This window comes from Muscardinus avellanarius (genome assembly GCF_963383645.1).
Source record: "Muscardinus avellanarius genome assembly, chromosome: 21".
NCBI classification, from domain to species: Eukaryota; Metazoa; Chordata; class Mammalia; order Rodentia; family Gliridae; genus Muscardinus; species Muscardinus avellanarius.
In genome coordinates, this window is record NC_137807.1 from 25,247,346 (window position 1) to 25,265,239 (window position 17,894).

Below are 17,894 nucleotides of genomic sequence, written 5' to 3' on the forward strand. Positions count from 1 at the left end.
GCCTCTTGCTCCTACACCTGTTTCTGTCCAGGAGGCTAGAAACCATGGCTGGCCTCGCGCACGGACCCCAAGGAGCTCTATTGGGGGGGGGGTCTTTCAGCCCCAAAAGAAGTGGCAGGAAACTGGCTGCAAAGAGAATGGATGCAGGTTCGGGGGAGGGAAGCAGGCACGGGGCTAGTGCCTGGTCCTCCAGGGCCGCACCTCCCCCCCCCCCCGCCCCTCATGAAAGGAGCGGGAGGATTACCACAGTATGGGTGCTGGCTTCCTTCCTGTGGGTGGGGACGGGGCCCTCCTTCCAGGCTGCCTGGCTTCTAGGGTTCCAGGGGCCCTGTCCCCCCAGCCCAGTCCCCACTCCCGGCAGCTTGGCTTTGTGACTTCACGCGCTGAAGTCACCCAGCCACAATGCTGAGCGTTCCACCCCAGCCCAGTCACACTCCCCACAGGGCAAAGGAGGACGATGCCCGCTGGCCCGCGTGGGGAGGGGATGTAGAGGGCGGCGGTGCCGGCCGCTCCGGGCACCATGGACGATGCCGCGGTCCTCAGGAAGAAAGGTTACATCGTTGGCATCAACCTGGGCAAGGGTTCCTACGCCAAAGTCAAATCGGCCTACTCTGAGCGCCTCAAGTTCAACGTGGCGGTCAAGATCATCGACCGCAAGAAGACGCCCACCGACTTCGTGGAGAGATTCCTGCCTCGGGAGATGGACATCCTGGCCACCGTCAACCACCGCTCCATCATCAAGACCTACGAGATCTTCGAGACGTCCGACGGGCGCATCTACATCGTCATGGAGCTGGGGGTGCAGGGGGACCTGCTCGAGTTCATCAAGTGCCGGGGCGCCCTACATGAGGACGTGGCCCGCAAGATGTTCCGCCAGCTCTCCTCGGCCGTCAAGTACTGCCACGACCTGGACGTCGTCCACAGAGACCTCAAGTGCGAGAACCTGCTCCTGGACAAGGACTTCAACATCAAGCTGTCCGACTTCGGCTTCTCCAAGCGCTGCCTGCGGGACGGGAGCGGCCGCCTGGTCCTCAGCAAGACCTTCTGCGGGTCCGCGGCGTACGCGGCCCCCGAGGTGCTGCAGGGCATCCCCTACCAGCCCAAGGTGTACGACATCTGGAGCCTGGGCGTGATCCTCTACATCATGGTGTGCGGCTCCATGCCCTACGACGACTCCGACATCAAGAAGATGCTGCGTATCCAGAAAGAGCACCGCGTGGACTTCCCCCGCTCCAAGCACCTGACGGGCGAGTGCAAGGACCTCATCTACCGCATGCTGCAGCCGGACGTCAGCCGCAGGCTGCACATCGACGAGATCCTCGGCCATTCGTGGCTGCAGCCCCCCAAGCCCAAAGCCATGTCTTCTGCCTCCTTCAAGAGGGAGGGGGAGGGCAAGTACCGGGCAGAGTGCAAACTGGAAACCCGGCCCGGCTCACGGCCTGAGCACCGGCCTGACCACAAGCTGGGGGCCAAAACCCAGCACCGGCTGCTGGTGGTGCCCGAGAACGAGGACAGGATGGAGGAACGGCTGGCCGAGACCTCCAGAGCCAAAGAGCATCACATCTCCGGAGCCGAGGTGGGGAAGGCGAGCACCTAGAGGTGCCGGGGCCCCGGGGTGGGGGCACAGCGTGCGGCTGGCGCTCCCGTAAAGCGAGTAGGCAGCTTGGAGCTGAAGAAGGCGCGGGGGCAAGGAACAAGTAAAATCCGTCAATTAAACCACTATTTTGATTACGTTCTATTAGCTTCTTCCACTTAGTAGCAGACATGACTGAGTACCAAATAAACCACAAAGTGTATGAAGCATCCAGCGCGCCCCGTGAGAAATCTTTGTGTCTAGGTCTGAGCCGGCGCAGGGGTCCCTAGCACGGGTGTCCAGGCACCGGCAGACTCGCGCTGAGGCCTGTGCCAGGGACGGGGCCTCGGTCCCTGTCCGCCTGCCAGGCCCGCGCTGGCGTGCCTGACCCGCCCCAGGTCTCCCTGCCTCCTGCCAGGCCCGCGCTGGCGTGCCTGACCCGCCCCAGGTCTCCCTGCCTCCTGCCAGGCCCGCGCTGGCGTGCCTGACCCGCCCCAGGTCTCCCTGCCTCCTGCCAGGCCCGCGCTGGCGTGCCTGACCCGCCCCAGGTCTCCCTGCCTCCTGCCAGGCCCGCGCTGGCGTGCCTGACCCGCCCCAGGTCTCCCTGCCTCCTGCCAGGCCCGCGCTGGCGTGCCTGACCCGCCCCAGGTCTCCCTGCCTCCTGCCAGGCCCGCGCTGGCGTGCCTGACCCGCCCCAGGTCTCCCTGCCTCCTGCCAGGCCCGCGCTGGCGTGCCTGACCCGCCCCAGGTCTCCCTGCCTCCTGCCAGGCCTCAGCCTCCCCTCCCTCCACATGCCGCGCCCACAGCCACCCACTCTGGCCTCTCACTCAAGGTTCCCCTCCAGTGCCCAGGGCCGCTTGAGAATGCTGACTCCATTACCACCCTTGCCACCCCCAGCTGTGCTCCCCACACACTGGGCACAGGCCCGAGAGCCTGCAGGCGCTCCTGCCCCGCTCCAGTCCCCCAGGCTCTCCTGCTCCTGATGCCCGCCTTCCTGAGCCCTAGGTGCCCAGCTCCAGCCCCTGGCGCTCCCCAGACACCTGCCCCAGTAGCCTGCAGGAACACACTGCGGGTGTAGGGGGAGCAGAGGCCCCAGGCAGGTGTCAAGGGGAAGTCAGCCTGGAGTGACCTCCAGAGCACCTCGGCCCTTGGCAAGAGGAAGACACAGGCGGTGTGGGAAAGGGCCTGTCAGATGGCTTGTGCAGGGCTTGGGTCTGGGGGAGTCAGGTGTAGCCCCCAGCCCCATCCTGCTCAGCACAAGCTCTGGATTACCCAGAGGGCATAGCCCGTGACCCCCGCTTGGGAGCCAGGCCGTGACCGCAGGCCCCGATGGCATCTCCCCAGCTCTGCGGGAAGCAGACACCCCGTGCTCCACCCCGTTTAATGCTGGCCTGTGGTGCAAATGTCTCCTGCAGGGAGACACATGAACTCAGCCTGTCTCTTGTTTTTGTTGATACTGGGGACTGAACCCAGGGGCATTCTACCTATGAACTGCACCCCAGCCTTTTTGATATTTTGAAACAGGGTTATGGTCTAAGTTGCTGAGGCTGGCCTTGAACCTGTGACCCCAGCCTGAGCCTCCCAAGTTCTGGGACTGTAAGTGTGCACCACCGTGCCTAGCCCATTTCTTTTTCACGCTGCGGCCCCAGCGGGGGTGAGGCTGGCGCTCAGTAGCAGGGAGAGCAGCGGGCAGGGAGGTGGATGGCAGGGAGGTGGATGCCAGGCGCAGGCAGCAGGCGGTGGCTGAGAGCCCCAGGTGACCGTGAGAGGGCGCGACGGCAGGGGGCGTGTGAGAGCCCTCAGCTCAGGAGCCCCTCCGCCGGGCCCTTCCACGTGGCTCAGGGCTGGCTGGGAGCAGCACAGAAGGCTAGGCCAGCCAGATGGCGCCAGGTGTGTTTTAATGACACTCGGGTGAGGGTTAAGTAGAAAACAGTCCCTCTAGGGCCACAGCAGGCGCCGCGCCCCAGGGAGCGGGTGTCCAGTGCTGCCTGCAGCTGTGGTCCCGCGGTGACAGCCGCCTCTGCCCGGGCCTGGCCGGGGCTGGAGTCCTCTGCTGGGGGGACAGCCACCCTGCAGGCTCCACAAGTCTCCTCGGTCCAGCCCGGGCCCAGCTCTAAAAGAAGTCGGAGGCCTTGCGCCGCCCGGGCAGCTGCAGTAAGTTGTCGGTGATGGAGGCGGGGTCCTGGGCGAGGGGCGTCTGCGCGGCAGAGCCAGGCGCTGGCGTGCTCGTGGGGGTCTGTGGCCCGCCGGCCGGGGTCTTGAGGTGGCTGGGGCGCGCCGGGGACGGTGTGTAGCTGGCCCGCAGAGCTCGGTCTGTGTACTTGCTGGCCGTCCTGCTGACCAGGCGCTGCAGGGCTGGTGACATGGCTGGGCTCAGGCCTCGGGGGGTGAGGCTGGTGCGGTGTTGGGGGAGAGGCAGGGTTAGGCGGGCCAGCTCTGCGAGCGGCAGGGCTCCCTCAGCTGCTCAGAAGGACCACTTGGAGTTGAGGCTGGTGCGCGCGCGGGGGGGGGGGGTCCTGGCACACAGTAGGCGCGCATCCAGCTGCACATGGCCAGCACGCAGCAGGCAGGCACACGGCAGATACACACACAGCACACAGGGCAGGCAGGCCCAACAAGAGGCCACACAGTGGGCTGCCTGGGTTGGGCCACCCCTGTACAGGGAGAGCAAGCGCTCGGACTACGACCCTGCCTGCGGGGCCTCTTAGGGACAGCTGTGAAGGAGCGCGCAGGGTGGGGCTCCGGACGCCCTACTCTGCCCTGCGGGCTGCACCCACATGGCGGCCCGGCAGTCTGTCTCACCTGGCCAGGTTCTCCGTCACTCTCCGCAGGGCCTCCTGCTTCTTGGCCCGGTTCTTGGCGGCAGCCTCGTTGGCCATCTTCAGGCCTAGCCGCTCCCTGCGGCCAGGCTCCAGGATCTGCAAGGCGGTGGGCACCCGTGTGGGCGGCCAGTGCGGGCTGCACAAGCCCTCGCCTGGAGAGCGGCTGTCAAAGGTGCCACCCCCAGTCCCCGCCATGGGTCGGTCCCCTCTCACCCACACAAGCGGTGCATGCCCAGCCCTGTCTTTAGATTTTAAAGCATGGCTAGGTTGCTGAGGGCCGGGGTCTGATGTCTGGCAGCATGGATCCCCCTGGCTATGCTTCACTCAGGTGTGTCTTTCTACATATGTGAATGGAGCCTCTTTTCCTAGCATAGTGCTTGTTTTTGTTTATTTAGTTACTTGTAAAAGCTTTACCCAGCCGGGCGCTTGTAATCCCAGTACTTGGGAGGCTGAGACGGGAGGATCAGAGGTTCAAAGCCAACCTCAGCAAGCAGTGAGGCTCTCAGCAACACAGTGAGACCGTTTCAAAACAAAAATGGGCTCGGGAGCAGGCATGATGGCGCACGCTAGTACCCCAACTTGGGAGGCTGAGATAGTAAGATCTCTAGTCTGTGGCCAACCTCAGCAATTTAGTGAGGCTCTCTCTAACTTAAAAGATAAGCCGGGCGTGGTGGCGCACGCTTCTAATCCCTGTGCTTGGGAGGCGGAGACAGGAGGATCGTGCAGGTTCGAAGCCAGACGCTCTGGCTTAAGAGACCCTGTTTCCAAAAAAAAATATAAAATAGGTCTGGGAGTGTAGCCCTGAGGCAGAAGGGTTTCCAGGAACCGCAGTACCACCAATAAAATAAAATAAAATAGAAGATGAGACAGAAGGAACACCTTTGGGTCCCATCCTTGTCCACACACACAGGCTCTGTCAAAGTGATCCCCACCATGTGACTCTACTTACTCGCTTGTCCTTATTTATCCAGTTATCTACTTCTCATGGGGATCAAAGCCGCGTGCTCGCTACAAACTCAATGACCTCGGAACCCCAAAGCTTGGGCCACACTTTGGCTGCGTAGTATGCCTGGGGACTCCGCTAGAGGACCAAAAGGCCAGCGGCTACCGGGGAGAGCCTGGCCAGGTGGCAGAGCTCTGCGGGAGGGGGCGCAGCCGTGGCTCGCTCTGCGGAGGCTGTGTGGCTCAGATGCCCGCACTTCTACTACTGAGCGGCGTCCCTCCTGCATTTCCCGCGATCCTGGCAGCACGGAGGGTGGGGCCTGGCCCAGAACCCTCCCAGCTGGCCGCCACACCAGATCTGGCTCCTGATGAGGACGTGACCTGCACCCTCGGCCCCCGCGGCAGCACAGCCCTCTGCCCCTGACCACTCGCACCCGAGTCAGCAGAGGCAGGGACCGTACCGTGGGTCATGCGTGCCCCACATGTGGGAACCCTTCTCCTTCCCTCTCCAAACACACCTGTCACTCCATCCGCAGGACAAACTCCCTGCAGACACCTTGCCTTCCCCGCGGCTCCCTGGCTCCGCTCCTCTGTGCCCCGGGGGCCACCCAGCTTCCACAGACCACCTGCCCTGGCTCCTGCCTGCCTGGCACTCAGGAGCCATGTCTGACCCCGCCTGGGAGCCTCCCTGGGTGCCCCTGGGAGGCCCTAACTGTGCTCTGTACCCAGAGGCTCACCACCCTCCTGAGACTGCAGGGCAGGCGGAGGTCCTCGTCCAACTCCATGACCGTCCCATCTCATCCGTGACCACCCCGCCTTCCAGGGCCGTGGCTCCTGCTGCCCCAAATCCCACGACAGACCCACCTGTGCCCACCTTCAGCCCTGGCATTCAGAGCGCCTCTGCTCTGTCCAGGTCAGTCCCAAGCAGCAGGGGCCACTGAGTCCATCCCCAGTGCCCCACACCACCACCCACCTTGAAGGCTGGCCCCGGCGTCCGGTCCACGTAAGGCGTCTCCGACCCTTCAACCCTCAGGGGTGTGTTCTCGACTTCCCCCCAGGTCATCAGCGGGGATTCGTTCACACCTGCAAAAGGGGAACCCAAGCCACTCAGGTGGGGCACAATGCTGGGCTCTCCCCACCTCCCAGAGCCAGCCCAGCTCACAGACTCTGGACCCCTGGCGCCCCCAGCCCCTGATGGGGCGTGCCAAGGTGGCCCGAGGAGAGCCAGGGGAGCTTCTTGTGTGGGAGCTGGGCCAAGGGGCAGCCAAGCCACCTCAGGACAAACCCAGGAGACCGCCCTGTGGCAGGCCTGCGCCACGGGGACTAGGCCGGGGGCCCAAAGCCGCCTCGCCCTAGAGCACGCTCTGGATTTAGGTTCGTGAGCAGCGTGGTACAACACCCCACTCGTGACACAATAGAAACCACACCCCAGAACGTCCCAGGCCGGTCTACCCCTTTCTCGCCCCATTCCTCACCAGGGGCAGGAGACGGGGTGGCGACAAAGCCAAAGCCGCCCACGCGGGGAGACTCCTGGGGGATGAGCTCCTTGCCGTCCGGGCCCACCTTGCCCTGCTTGTGCTGGAGTGAGAAGAGGAGAGAGGGTCACGGGCCCCGCGGAAGGCCGCCAGCACGAAAGGCCAGGTGCTGCCTCCTCGGGGTGACACTGGGCCCGGGGGGCCAGCCGCCCCTAAAGGTCTGAGGGTGCCGGGCCTCCACCCTCAGAGCACAGTGCCAACAAGCCCAGGCTCCTCCCTCCCTGGAGAACCTCCAGGTCTCCACCGCATGCCTCCTGTCCCGCTCCCAGGCCACCAGTCCTGGCAGGGAGCACCCCACCTGGCTCCCGGGCTCCACCCGGCTCTGCTCTGGCTCCTGCAAACCCTGGCTGCTGCAGCCTGTCCCTGGCCAGGCGCCCGCCTGCTCGCCCTCGGCTGGCTCCAAGATCTGGGCCCACAGCACGCGTCTGACCAAGACGGTGTCCCAGTGGCCCACGTGGCTGCCTGCCCCGCGCAGGCCCCACGCTCCCACCTCAAGGCCAGCAGCCCAAGGTGCCAGGATGGGGAGGCCATGCCTGCCCTGCCAGCCCGCCACCTGGGCCCCGCGGGCCACACAGCTCACCTGGGCGTTGAGGGCGGCCGCCTGCTGCAGCTGGGACCTACTCAGGGCCTGGCTGAAGGGGTCCCGCAGGAAGCGTGTGTTCTTGTGCACCACCTGCCGCGGCTTCCTGAACAGCTGCGCCTCGTCAGGGACCCCTGGGCAGTGAGGCAGACACGGCAGAGGGCTGGAGGTGGCCCTCGCTCCCCACGCACTGGAGCTCCGGGCGGGCACACCCCACGCCTGCGGGCCTGCGCCCCACCACCCTGTGCCATGCCAAGACAGTGCAGGCCGGCTCTGGCTGCAGCCCACCTTCTGGGTAGTACATGAGGGAATTCTTGGCCTTGTACTTCCAGGTTTCCACACCGGCCTGGCTGCTCTCGATGGCCTGGCGCTCGGCTGACGGCAGTTCTAGATTATCCTTCTGCCTCTGCAGTACAGGGACAGAGGGCTGGCACTGTGCTATGGCCGGGGACTCCCCACCACCCACGACCCAAGCCCCGGGGCCACCTTCTCAAATGCCTCCTCGGCCTGGTAGAGCCAGGCGTGGCGGGCCCGGCTCTTCTCCTCGGCCACCTCCATGATCTCCTGGAAGGAAGCGTTATCCTCACTTGTGTAGTGGCTCAGGAAGACGTCCAGGCTGGGCAGCGGCTCCTGCTCCTGCTCCTCCCCAGCCTCTCCTGGTACCGACGCAGGTGGAAGGGCACAGACAACCGTGTAGTCAGGGGGATCACACCACAGATTGGACACTCCTCTGGGCGGACGCACGCCACCCAACCGCCCCATGAGCCCTGGGTGCGGCCCTGCAGTCAAGGTGCAAGGCTCAGCCGACCAACGCAAGTGGGTGATCTGACCCAGTGCAGGCGAGGAGGGACACACCAGAATAAAGCAAAGCTTGCCAGCGCCACTGAGCAGGCCGCTGGCTGGGCGGGGGAGGGTTCTAAAGCAGATGGGCTGCGGCAAGGCCTAAAGCACCGCTCCACCTGCCTCTTAGACCAGTGCCCTCTGACCCCAGGCGTAATGCTCAGGGTTAGACGCCCCTGAGGGACAAGAGGTGACCTGCAGCCTCTGGAGACCAGGCACTCAGGGCACCATCCCCAGGCAGCCCTGCCATGTCCCCAAGGGGGCGCTCTCACCATCCTCCAGGGCGCGGCCCCGAGGCCTGGCCTTGCTGCCCAGCACTCCCGAGCCTGTGTGTACCTCAGGGGTCTCAAATGTGGCCGGAGTCACATCTGGGGGAGAGAAAAGAATGGGGAATCAAGCAACCCTGTGGCCACAGCGTGGAGGGCTGTACCCTCGGCCCCCGCGAGGTCCTCTTACAGGGTGGCGGAGGCTCCCGGGACATTTTGCCCAGGGCGGAGCCAAACTTTATGGCAATCTGGCGCATTCGTTCCAAATCGCCATTCTCTTCGGCCTCCAGGTACTCTTTCTGTGCCTGCAGCCTCTCCACATCTGGAAAGAAATCTCTTTGGATGACGGTCTGGAGGCCCTGTCAGGAGACAGCACGCAAGTAAGGCATGGCGGCACACGCCAAGATCCCAGCATCTGGGAGGCTGAGACAGAGGATCACATGTTCTTGGCGAGGCTCAGCAACTAAGCAAGACCCTGTTTCAAAGTAATAAAAAACCTGTGCATCCAGCTACCCATAATGCCACCGACAGTAATTTCTTTTTCTTTTCTTTTTTTTTTTTTTGCAGTATTGAGGATTGAACCCAGAGGCATTCTGACTCTCAGCTACACCCCTAGCCTGATTTTATTATTTGAAACAGGGTCTCACTAAGTTGCAGAGGACCTCATTAAATTGCCGAGGCTGGCTACGAACCCGTAATCCTCCTGTCTCAACTTCCCAAGTACTGAGATTACAAGTATGTGCCACCACACCCAGCTCACTCCAGCACCCCTTTCCGTGTGTGTGTGTGTGGGGGGGGGGGGTGTATTGGGAACCGAACTCAGGGGCAGTCTACCTCTGAGCTACATCCCTAGCTCTATTTTTAAATTTTTATTATTTATTTATTTATATATGTGTGTGTGTGGGTGCCTGGGATGAAATCCAGGGGCCTTCTACCTCCAGGCCACACGCTCAGACCTACTTTATATTTTATTTGGAAACAGGATCTCACTAAGTTGTGAGAGCCTCACTAAGTAGCTGAGGCTGGCTCAGAACCTGTGCGATCCTCCTGTCTCAGCCTCCCAAACCGGGGATTACAAATGTGCGCCACCACGCCCGGCTCTCTAATATTTTATTTTGCAACAGTGTCTCATTAGGTTCTCGAGAGTCTCATTACTTGTGCTGAAATTGTCCTTGAAACGTAGAATCCTTGGTCTCAACCTCCCGAGTACTGATTACAGGTGTGCACGCCCCCCCCCCCACACGCTACTCCAGCCTTACTTTTCATTTTGAAACAGGGACTTTCTAGGTTGTTGAGAGTCTCAGTACTGAGGCTGTCCTCGAACCTGCGATCCTCCTGGCTCAGCTTCCCAAGCCCTGGGGTGACAGGCGCGCGCCGCCACGCCCAGCCCTCGGGGCGGTCCACATCCCAGCGCAGGGGATCAGCTATTCCACCTCACGAGCGGCCGGACGGGAGTCCCAAACCTGAGCCAGGGGAGCCCAGAGGAGGCAGAGAAGGGGCGCCCCGGAGTGGCGGACGTGCGCGCTGCCGTAGTACCTCGATATACTCGTCCTCGTCCAGGACCCGCTGCTTGCCCCGCGCAGTCCCTTCCGCCCCCGCCGCGCGCTTCCTCGGTGGCCCCGACGCGGCGGGGAGCACCAAGGCCCGGGCCGAAGCGCCCGGCGTCTCCATCGCTATCCCAGCACCACTCTGATTGCGCAGGCGCGCCACAGCGCTGGGAGGGCGGGGCCTGTGGCGTTTGCGCATGCGCCGCCGCCGACCAGCCAATGGCAAAGCAGCGCCTTAACGTCACCGTCGCTCCGTGTGACGTCACGAGCGTCGCCGCCGCTCGCTCTCACGGGAGTTGTAGTCTTTTTCTGGCCCCACAGTGTTCCTGCTTTACCGAGCCGTGGACACCAGGGGCGCTGTGCTAAAGGGCCATCCGACGAGTTCATGCAACCGGGAGACATTTCAGCAGGGGATTGGGAGAGGGGAGGAGGGTTTCCCAAGGTTTTTGAATTCTCACAAATAATCACTGTAGGTGCTTCAGTATCATTAACTAAAACACACTCTTGAGAAAATTTGATTATGCACACGTTTCAAACTTTATGCATAAAAGAACCCTCAGACAATTCTTTCTCGGGTGTTCTCTAACACAGATAAATGAAGACAAAGAACAAGAGGGTACTCTAATAAAGGAGTCTCTGGTTTACAAATGCCAGGCTCTCTTTCCAGAAGAGAGCTGATTCTCACTGAAATGGAGTAGAAAATCGCCTTAGCATTTGTCAGGAATGTCTTCTCAAAGGATGGTTGTGAATTATGTCAAACAAGGACATTTTGCCCCAGCAGGACTTGGCACGAGCTTGCTTTTACAATATGCCACCATTCCTTCACCCTTGGTATTCCACCGTGAAGTTCCTGCTCTCATCCAGCTTACAGTCTAGTGTGAAGACAGACTCTAGTTAGATGCTTCCATGAACAGGGCGGCTGTAACAACACAGGACTTAGTACCTGGGAGACTTTTGACTTGATGAGGGAGGTCAGGGGAACTTTCCCCAGGCAGAAGGTGATTGCAGATCAAAAAAAAAAAAAACACAAATGAAGTCAGGTGTGATGGCTCATGCCTGTCATCCCAGGACTTGGGAGGTTGAGACAGGAGGACGCAGATTCCAGGCCAGCCTCAGAAATTTAGCGAGACCCTGTTTCAAAATAAAAATGAAAAAATAAAATAAAAAATAAAGGCCACCATGGTGGCGCACGCCTGTAATCATCCGAGTACTTAAGAGTTGGAGACGGGAGGATCACAGGTTCAAAGCCAACCTCAGCAACTTAGCAAGGCCCTCAGCAACCTAGTGAAACCCTGTTTCTAAATAAGAAATAAATTTGAGCTGGAGGTGTAGTTTGGAGGTAGAATGCCTCTGGGTTCAAAACCCAGTACCACAAAATAAGTAAATAATAAATAAATAAGGTTAAGGGTGTAGCTTAGAGGCAAAATGCCTGAGTTCAATCCACAGTCACACACACACACACACACACACACACACACACAACTGAGGGTGGTGGCACACGCCTATAATCCCATACATAGGAGGCTCAGCCAGGTGGGAGGCCAGCCTCGGCAACTTTGTGAGATCTTTAGCAACTTAGGGAAAGACACTGTTTAAACACACACACACACGCAGACACGCACGCACACACACGCACTGCGCGTGGTGGCGCGTACCTGTAACCTCAGTACCTGGGAGGCTGAGACAGGAGGACCACAGGTTTAAAGCAGCCTCAGCAACTCCCTGATGTTCTCAGCAACTCAGTCAGTCCCTGTTTCAAATAAATAACACAGGGCTGGGGGTGTACCTCTAGATAAATCCAGAAAATGATAAACCAAGAAGAGACTAGAGAGGCGGGCGTGGTGGGCACGCTAATCCCAGCATTCGAGAGGCTGAGGCAGGGGGATGGCAGTTTGAGGACAGCCTCAACTACTTAGGCCCTTTGCAACTCAGTGAGACCCTGTTTCAAAATAAAGAATAAAATTAGAGCAGGGGGCCCAGCTCGGAGGTCGAATGCCCCTGGGTTCCATCCCCAGGCCTGCAAAAAACAAAAACAAAACAAAAAACAACAAAATAAAGAATAAAAAAATAGGGCTGGAGGTATAGTCCAGAGGTTGAATGCCCCTGGGTTCCATCCCCAGTACCACACACACACCAAAAAAAAAAGAGAGAGAGAGAGAGAGAGAGAGAGAGAGAGAGAGAGAGAGAGAGAGAGAGAGAGAGGCAGGGAGGCCTGAGACTGAGCCTCAGATGCTGATGTTAAGGGCCAGCTTTGGGGGACTGCCAAGGAGCTGCTGGCGGTTAGGGGAGCTCTGATCGCGACCGCCCCACACGATGACAAATGGCCATTGAGCCCAGGAAGAGGCTCGCACCCAGAGCCAGAGACGGGGCCTGGCCTTAGGGGCGCCAACCCCAGCACAGAACTCGGGCCTGGGCTCAGGCTGCGGAGTCCTAGGGCACCTGAGAGCAGAGGGAGAGGCCTGGGGCAGGGCCGCCCACATCGCTACTTGTATTTCTTACAGGGATCCAACCCAGAGGCATTCTGCCTGCGAGCCACACCTCCAGCCCTAGTCTATTCTTATTTTAAAATCTGAAACAGGGTCTCACTGAGTTGCAAAGGGCCTCACTAAGTAGCTGAGGCTGTCCACAAACCGCGATCCTCCGGTCTCAGCCTCCAGAATGCTGGGATTATGGGAGTGAGCCACTGCACCATACTTAGCATGTCTTTCTTTCTTTCTTTCTTTCTTTCTTTCTTTCTTTCTTTCTTTCTTTCTTTCTTAGTGGTATTGGGGATCAAACCCAGAGTCATTCTACCACTAAGCTACACCCCAGCCCTATTTTTTTATTCTTTATTTTGAAATAAGATCTCACTGAGTTGCAAAGTATGTCACTAAGTAGCTGAGGCTGTCTGTAAACCAGATCCTCCTGTCTCAGCCTCCCGAATGCTGGAATTACAAGCATGCATCATCACACCTGGCTTATTTTTTATTTTTTTTGCAACAAGTTCTCACTAAATTGCAGAGGGCCTCACTAAGTTACAAACCTGTTATCCTCCTGTGTCAGCCTCCCAAAGACTGGGATTATAGGCTTGCACAACCACGCCCAGTTTGACCCTGTTTCAAAATAAAAAAATAAAAAAAATCTGAGAATGTAGCTCAGAGGTAGAAGGTCCCTGGGTTCCATCCCCAGTACTATAAAAAAAATAATAATAAGTACGGGTGAGCGGCTTATGGAAATGACCTTGGCACCTCATTCAACCTTTTTTTAGGGGAGTACTTGGGATGGAACCCAGGGGTGTTCTACCTCCAGGCTACACCCTATTTATGTATTTATTTAGGTGGTACTGGGGTTCCTGGAAGCCCTTCTACCTCCGGGCTACACTCCCAGACCTATTTTTATACTTTTTTATTTGGAAACAGGGTCTCTCAAGCCAGCGCGGCTGGCTTCGAACATGTGTGATCCTCCTGTCTCTGTCTCCCAAGTGCGCCACCACGCCCGGCTTCATCCAACCTTCTTAATCTCCAGGTCCAGACACCAAGACCAGCACAAGACCTTCAAGCTAGCAGCAACCCGGACTGTACAGACAGCAGCAGACTGCTCAGGAGAGAGGAGGGCGCCCCGGCCCGGGTCGGAGAGGCTCCACCCGGAGGATCTGGTCGCTGCTGGTGGGTGCAGGTCAGGTCCTGGTGGAGCTGGCGTCTCCCTGGGTGCGTCCTGGGAGCTGAAGAAGCTGGCCTGCTCCGTGCCCACTCAGTCCTCGAGGGAAGGTTCTTAGTTGCCACCAGGGAGAACAGGGAGAACGGCCCCTGGGTAATGCGCCCCCCTTCCAGGGGGTGAGGACACGGTGCCCAGGTACTTCCTCAGCAGGGAAGCTGTAGGGCCCAGAGGAGAGGCTGCTGTCTTTCCTCGCTATTTAAAGAGCTCTCTTTTACCCAGGGCGGTGGCACACGCTGGTAATCCCAGCATTTGGGAGGATAAATCAGGAGAATCAGATTGAAGGCCAGCCTCAGCAATTTTAGAGAGCCCCTCAGCAACTCAGTGAGACTCTGTTTCAAAATAAAAATAAAAGGGGATGGTGGTGTAGCTCAGGGGTAGAATGCCCCTGGGTTTAATACCCCGAATACCACCAAAAAATAAAATAAAATAAAATAAAAATAAAAGAGTAAATCCCTCTTCTCTCCAGCACCGCAGCTCAGCAGGCCTGCTTGGAAGGCTTCTTGGCCCCGGGCAGGAGCCTCGCAGACGCTGCCGCCGCGCGTTTCTGGTGCCTCCACTTGGCTCTGCGGTTCTTGAACCAGACCTGAGAAAGGGCAGGAGAGGGAGGGCTGCTCAGATGTGGGACCCGGACCCGCAGTGGGGACCCAGCTCCACCCCCGGGGGCGTCCCCAACACCCTTCTGCAGCTGTTTTATTTTGGACTTCTCAGAATCTGGGGCAAGAGTGAGACCTATCTTTTTTTTTTTTTTTTTTCTTTTTGGGTCTGGAGATGGAACCCAGGGGCATTCAACCTCTCAGCTACACCCCTGCCCGGCTTCTGGCTTGTTTTAAAATAAAAAATCCTAGAGCCGGGCGTGGTGGCGCACGCTTGTAATCCCCAGCCCTTGGGAGGCTGAAGCCGGAGGATCGCGGTTCGCGGACAGCCTCAGCTACTTGGTGAAGCCCTCTGCAACTCAGTGAGACCCGGTTTCAAAATCAAGACAAAAAATAGGGCAGGGAGGATAGCTCAGAAGTAGAATGCCCTGGGCTCCATCACCAGGCCCACATACAAAAATAAAACTCCTAGAGCAACTTAGGGAGACCCTGTTTCAAAATTTAAAAAAATTAAATGGAACTTGGGGTGTAGCTCAGAAGTAGAATGCCCCTGGGTTCAATCACGAGCATCACACAGAAAGAAAAAAAGAGGGAGAAAGGCAGGAGGGAGATGAAGAGGGAGGAGTGGACGAGTCCCTGGATTCAATCTCCAGCCCTAAAATAAAAAGGGCTGGGGGCATAACCCCTAGGTCCAATTCCCCACTCAAAACTGATTAAATGGAGCCGGCATGGGGGCACACGCTTGTAATCCCCGTGCTTGGGAGGCTGAGAAAGGAGGATTGCACAGGTTCGAAGCCAGCCTCAGCTACTTTAGTGAGACCCCGATTCCAAATAAAGTATAAAAAACAGGTCTGGGAGTATAGCCCGGAGGTAGAAACACCCCTGGTTTCCACCCCAGTGCCCCCCCCCCCCACAAACTGATTAAATAGGGCTGGAGGTCTAGTTCCTAGAGGAACCCTGGGTCCCATCTCCAGTACTGCTGAGGGAGGAGCAAAGAAACCCAGCATTTCTTCCCCGGGGGCCCCACCCGCGGCCTCTGGCCTCCCTCTCCCCTCGCCAGCCAGCCGGGTCCCACCGGGCACCCTCCTTCGGAGCTCAGGCTGCGGGGCCGCCTCGGGAAGAGAAGGCGCAAAGCCAAAGCTGGCTCCCACCCTGCGCCCGCCGCCCTGCGCCACCGCCGCTCCCCGTGCTGTACCCCACGCCTGCATCTCCAGGCGAGGGTGCCCTGCACATGAGATGCCCCACTAGGGGACACCCCACTAGAGGACACCCACTAGAGGATGCCCCACTATTGGATGCCCCACTAGGAGATGCCCCACTAGGAGACGCCCCACTATAGGACACCCACTAGAGGACGCCCCACTAGGAGACACCCCACTAGAGGATACCCCCCTCGGGGACACCCCCACTAGAGGACACCCACCTCGGGGACACTCCACTAGAGGATGCCCCACTAGGAGACACCCCACTAGAGGATACCCCCCTCGGGGACACCCCACTAGGGGATGCCCCACTAGAGGATGCCCCACTAGAAGACACCCCACTAGGAGATGCCCCATTAGAGGACACCCCCCTCAGGGACACCCCACTAGAGGATGCCCCACACGACTAGGAGACGCCCCACTAGGGGATGCCCCACTAGAGGATGCCCCACTAGAAGACACCGCACTAGAGGACGCCCCCCTCGGGGACACCCCACTAGGAGATGCCCCACTAGGAGACACCCCACTAGAGGACCCCCCCTCGGGGACGCCCCACTAGAGGACGCCCCACTAGGACACCCCTTCGGGGATGCCCCACTGGAGGACGCCCCCCTCGGGGACGCCCCACTAGAGAACACCCCCTGGGGACACCCCACGAGGACCCCCGTCGAAGCTGCCCCACTAGAGGACACCCCCCGCGGGGACACCCCACTAGAGGACACCCCCTGGGGACACCCCACTAGAGGACGCCCCACTAGGGGATGCCCCACTAGGACACCCCCCTCGGGAACGCCCCACAAGAGGACACCCCCCTCGGGGACACCCCACTAGAGGACTCCCCCCTCGGGGACACCCCACTAGGAGACGCCCCACTAGAGGACACCCCCCTCGGGGACACCCCACTAGAGGACGCCCCCTCGGGGACGCCCCACTAGGACACCCCCCTGGGGACACCCCACTAGGACACCCCCTCGGGGACACCCCACTAGAGGACGCCCCACTAGAGGACGCCTCACTAGGACTCCCCCTGGGGGCGCCCTACTAGGACTCCCCCTGGGGCGCCCCACTAGGACACCCCACTAGGACTCCCCCTGGGGACACCCCACTAGAGGACACCCCCTGGGGCGCCCCACTAGGACTCCCCCTGGGGACACCCCACTAGAGGACACCCCCTGGGGCGCCCCACTAGGACTCCCCTGGAGACGCCCCACTAGAGGACGCCCCACTAGGACACCCCACTAGGACTCCCCCTGGGGACACCCCACTAGAGGACACCCCCTGGGGCGCCCCACTAGGACTCCCCTGGAGACGCCCCACTAGAGGACGCCCCACTAGGACACCCCACTAGGACACCCCCTGGGGCGCCCCACTAGGACTCCCCCTGGAGACGCCCCACTAGAGGACGCCCCACTAGGACACCCCACTAGGACTCCCCCTGGGGACACCCCACTAGAGGACACCCCCTGGGGCGCCCCACTAGGACTCCCCCTGGGGACACCCCACTAGAGGACACCCCCTGGGGCGCCCCACTAGGACTCCCCTGGAGACGCCCCACTAGAGGACGCCCCACTAGGACACCCCACTAGGACTCCCCCTGGGGACACCCCACTAGAGGACACCCCCTGGGGCGCCCCACTAGGACTCCCCTGGAGACGCCCCACTAGAGGACGCCCCACTAGGACACCCCACTAGGACACCCCCTGGGGCGCCCCACTAGGACTCCCCCTGGAGACGCCCCACTAGAGGACGCCCCACTAGGACACCCCACTAGGACTCCCCCTGGGGACACCCCACTAGAGGACACCCCCTGGGGCGCCCCACGAGGACTCCCCCTGGGGCGCCCCAGTGGACCGCGGGGCCGCGCACCTCCACGCGCTCCTCGCGCAGGCGGAGGCGGCCGGCCAGGCGCTCGCGCGCGCGCACGTCGGGGTACTGGTTCTGCGCGAAGAGCGCCTCGAGCGCCCGCAGCTGCTCCTCGCTGAAGATGGTGCGGTGGCGCCGCGTGCGGCGCGGCGGGGGGCGCGGGCCGGGCCCGGGGGCGGCGGGCGAGGGGGCCCCCGCGGCCCAGGGCAGCGCCGGCCCGGCCGCCCAGGGCCCGCGCGCGGCCGGCTCGGGGGGCCCGCGGGGCGCGCGGCAGCAGCAGCAGGCGCAGGCGGGGGGCGCGGGGGGCGCGGGGGGCGCGGGGGGCGCGGGGCGCGGGGCCGGCGCGGGGCCGGGCGCGCTGGACAGGATGTGCTCGATGGAGAAGGCGCGGGGCCGCCCGCGCCCGGGGCTCGCCGCGCCCCCCGCCGAAGCCAT

The 17,894-nt window shown here is 60.8% G+C and overlaps 3 protein-coding genes across 3 annotated transcripts; 1 reads left to right on the forward strand and 2 right to left on the reverse strand.

Annotated features, from left to right (window-relative positions):
* Positions 1–520: 520 nt before the first annotated feature.
* Positions 521–1,597, forward strand: TSSK2 (testis specific serine kinase 2; the record flags this gene model as incomplete). Its single annotated transcript, XM_080717926.1, has 1 exon — positions 521–1,597. One exon carries the CDS (start codon positions 521–523, stop codon positions 1,595–1,597), a length of 1,077 nt encoding a protein of 358 aa, XP_080574052.1.
* Positions 1,598–3,686: 2,089 nt separating this feature from the next.
* On the reverse strand, positions 3,687–10,229 carry ESS2 (ess-2 splicing factor homolog; the record flags this gene model as incomplete). Its single annotated transcript, XM_080717537.1, has 10 exons — positions 3,687–3,966; positions 4,376–4,491; positions 6,311–6,420; positions 6,813–6,915; positions 7,453–7,586; positions 7,741–7,858; positions 7,939–8,108; positions 8,565–8,660; positions 8,749–8,917; positions 10,095–10,229. The coding sequence occupies 10 exons, from the start codon at positions 10,227–10,229 to the stop codon at positions 3,687–3,689; spliced, it is 1,431 nt and encodes a 476-aa protein (XP_080573663.1).
* A 3,843-nt stretch (positions 10,230–14,072) lies between these two features.
* On the reverse strand, positions 14,073–17,894 carry GSC2 (goosecoid homeobox 2; the record flags this gene model as incomplete). Its single annotated transcript, XM_080717840.1, has 3 exons — positions 14,073–14,384; positions 17,463–17,705; positions 17,799–17,894. 3 exons carry the CDS (start codon positions 17,892–17,894, stop codon positions 14,277–14,279), a joined length of 447 nt encoding a protein of 148 aa, XP_080573966.1. The 3' UTR covers positions 14,073–14,276.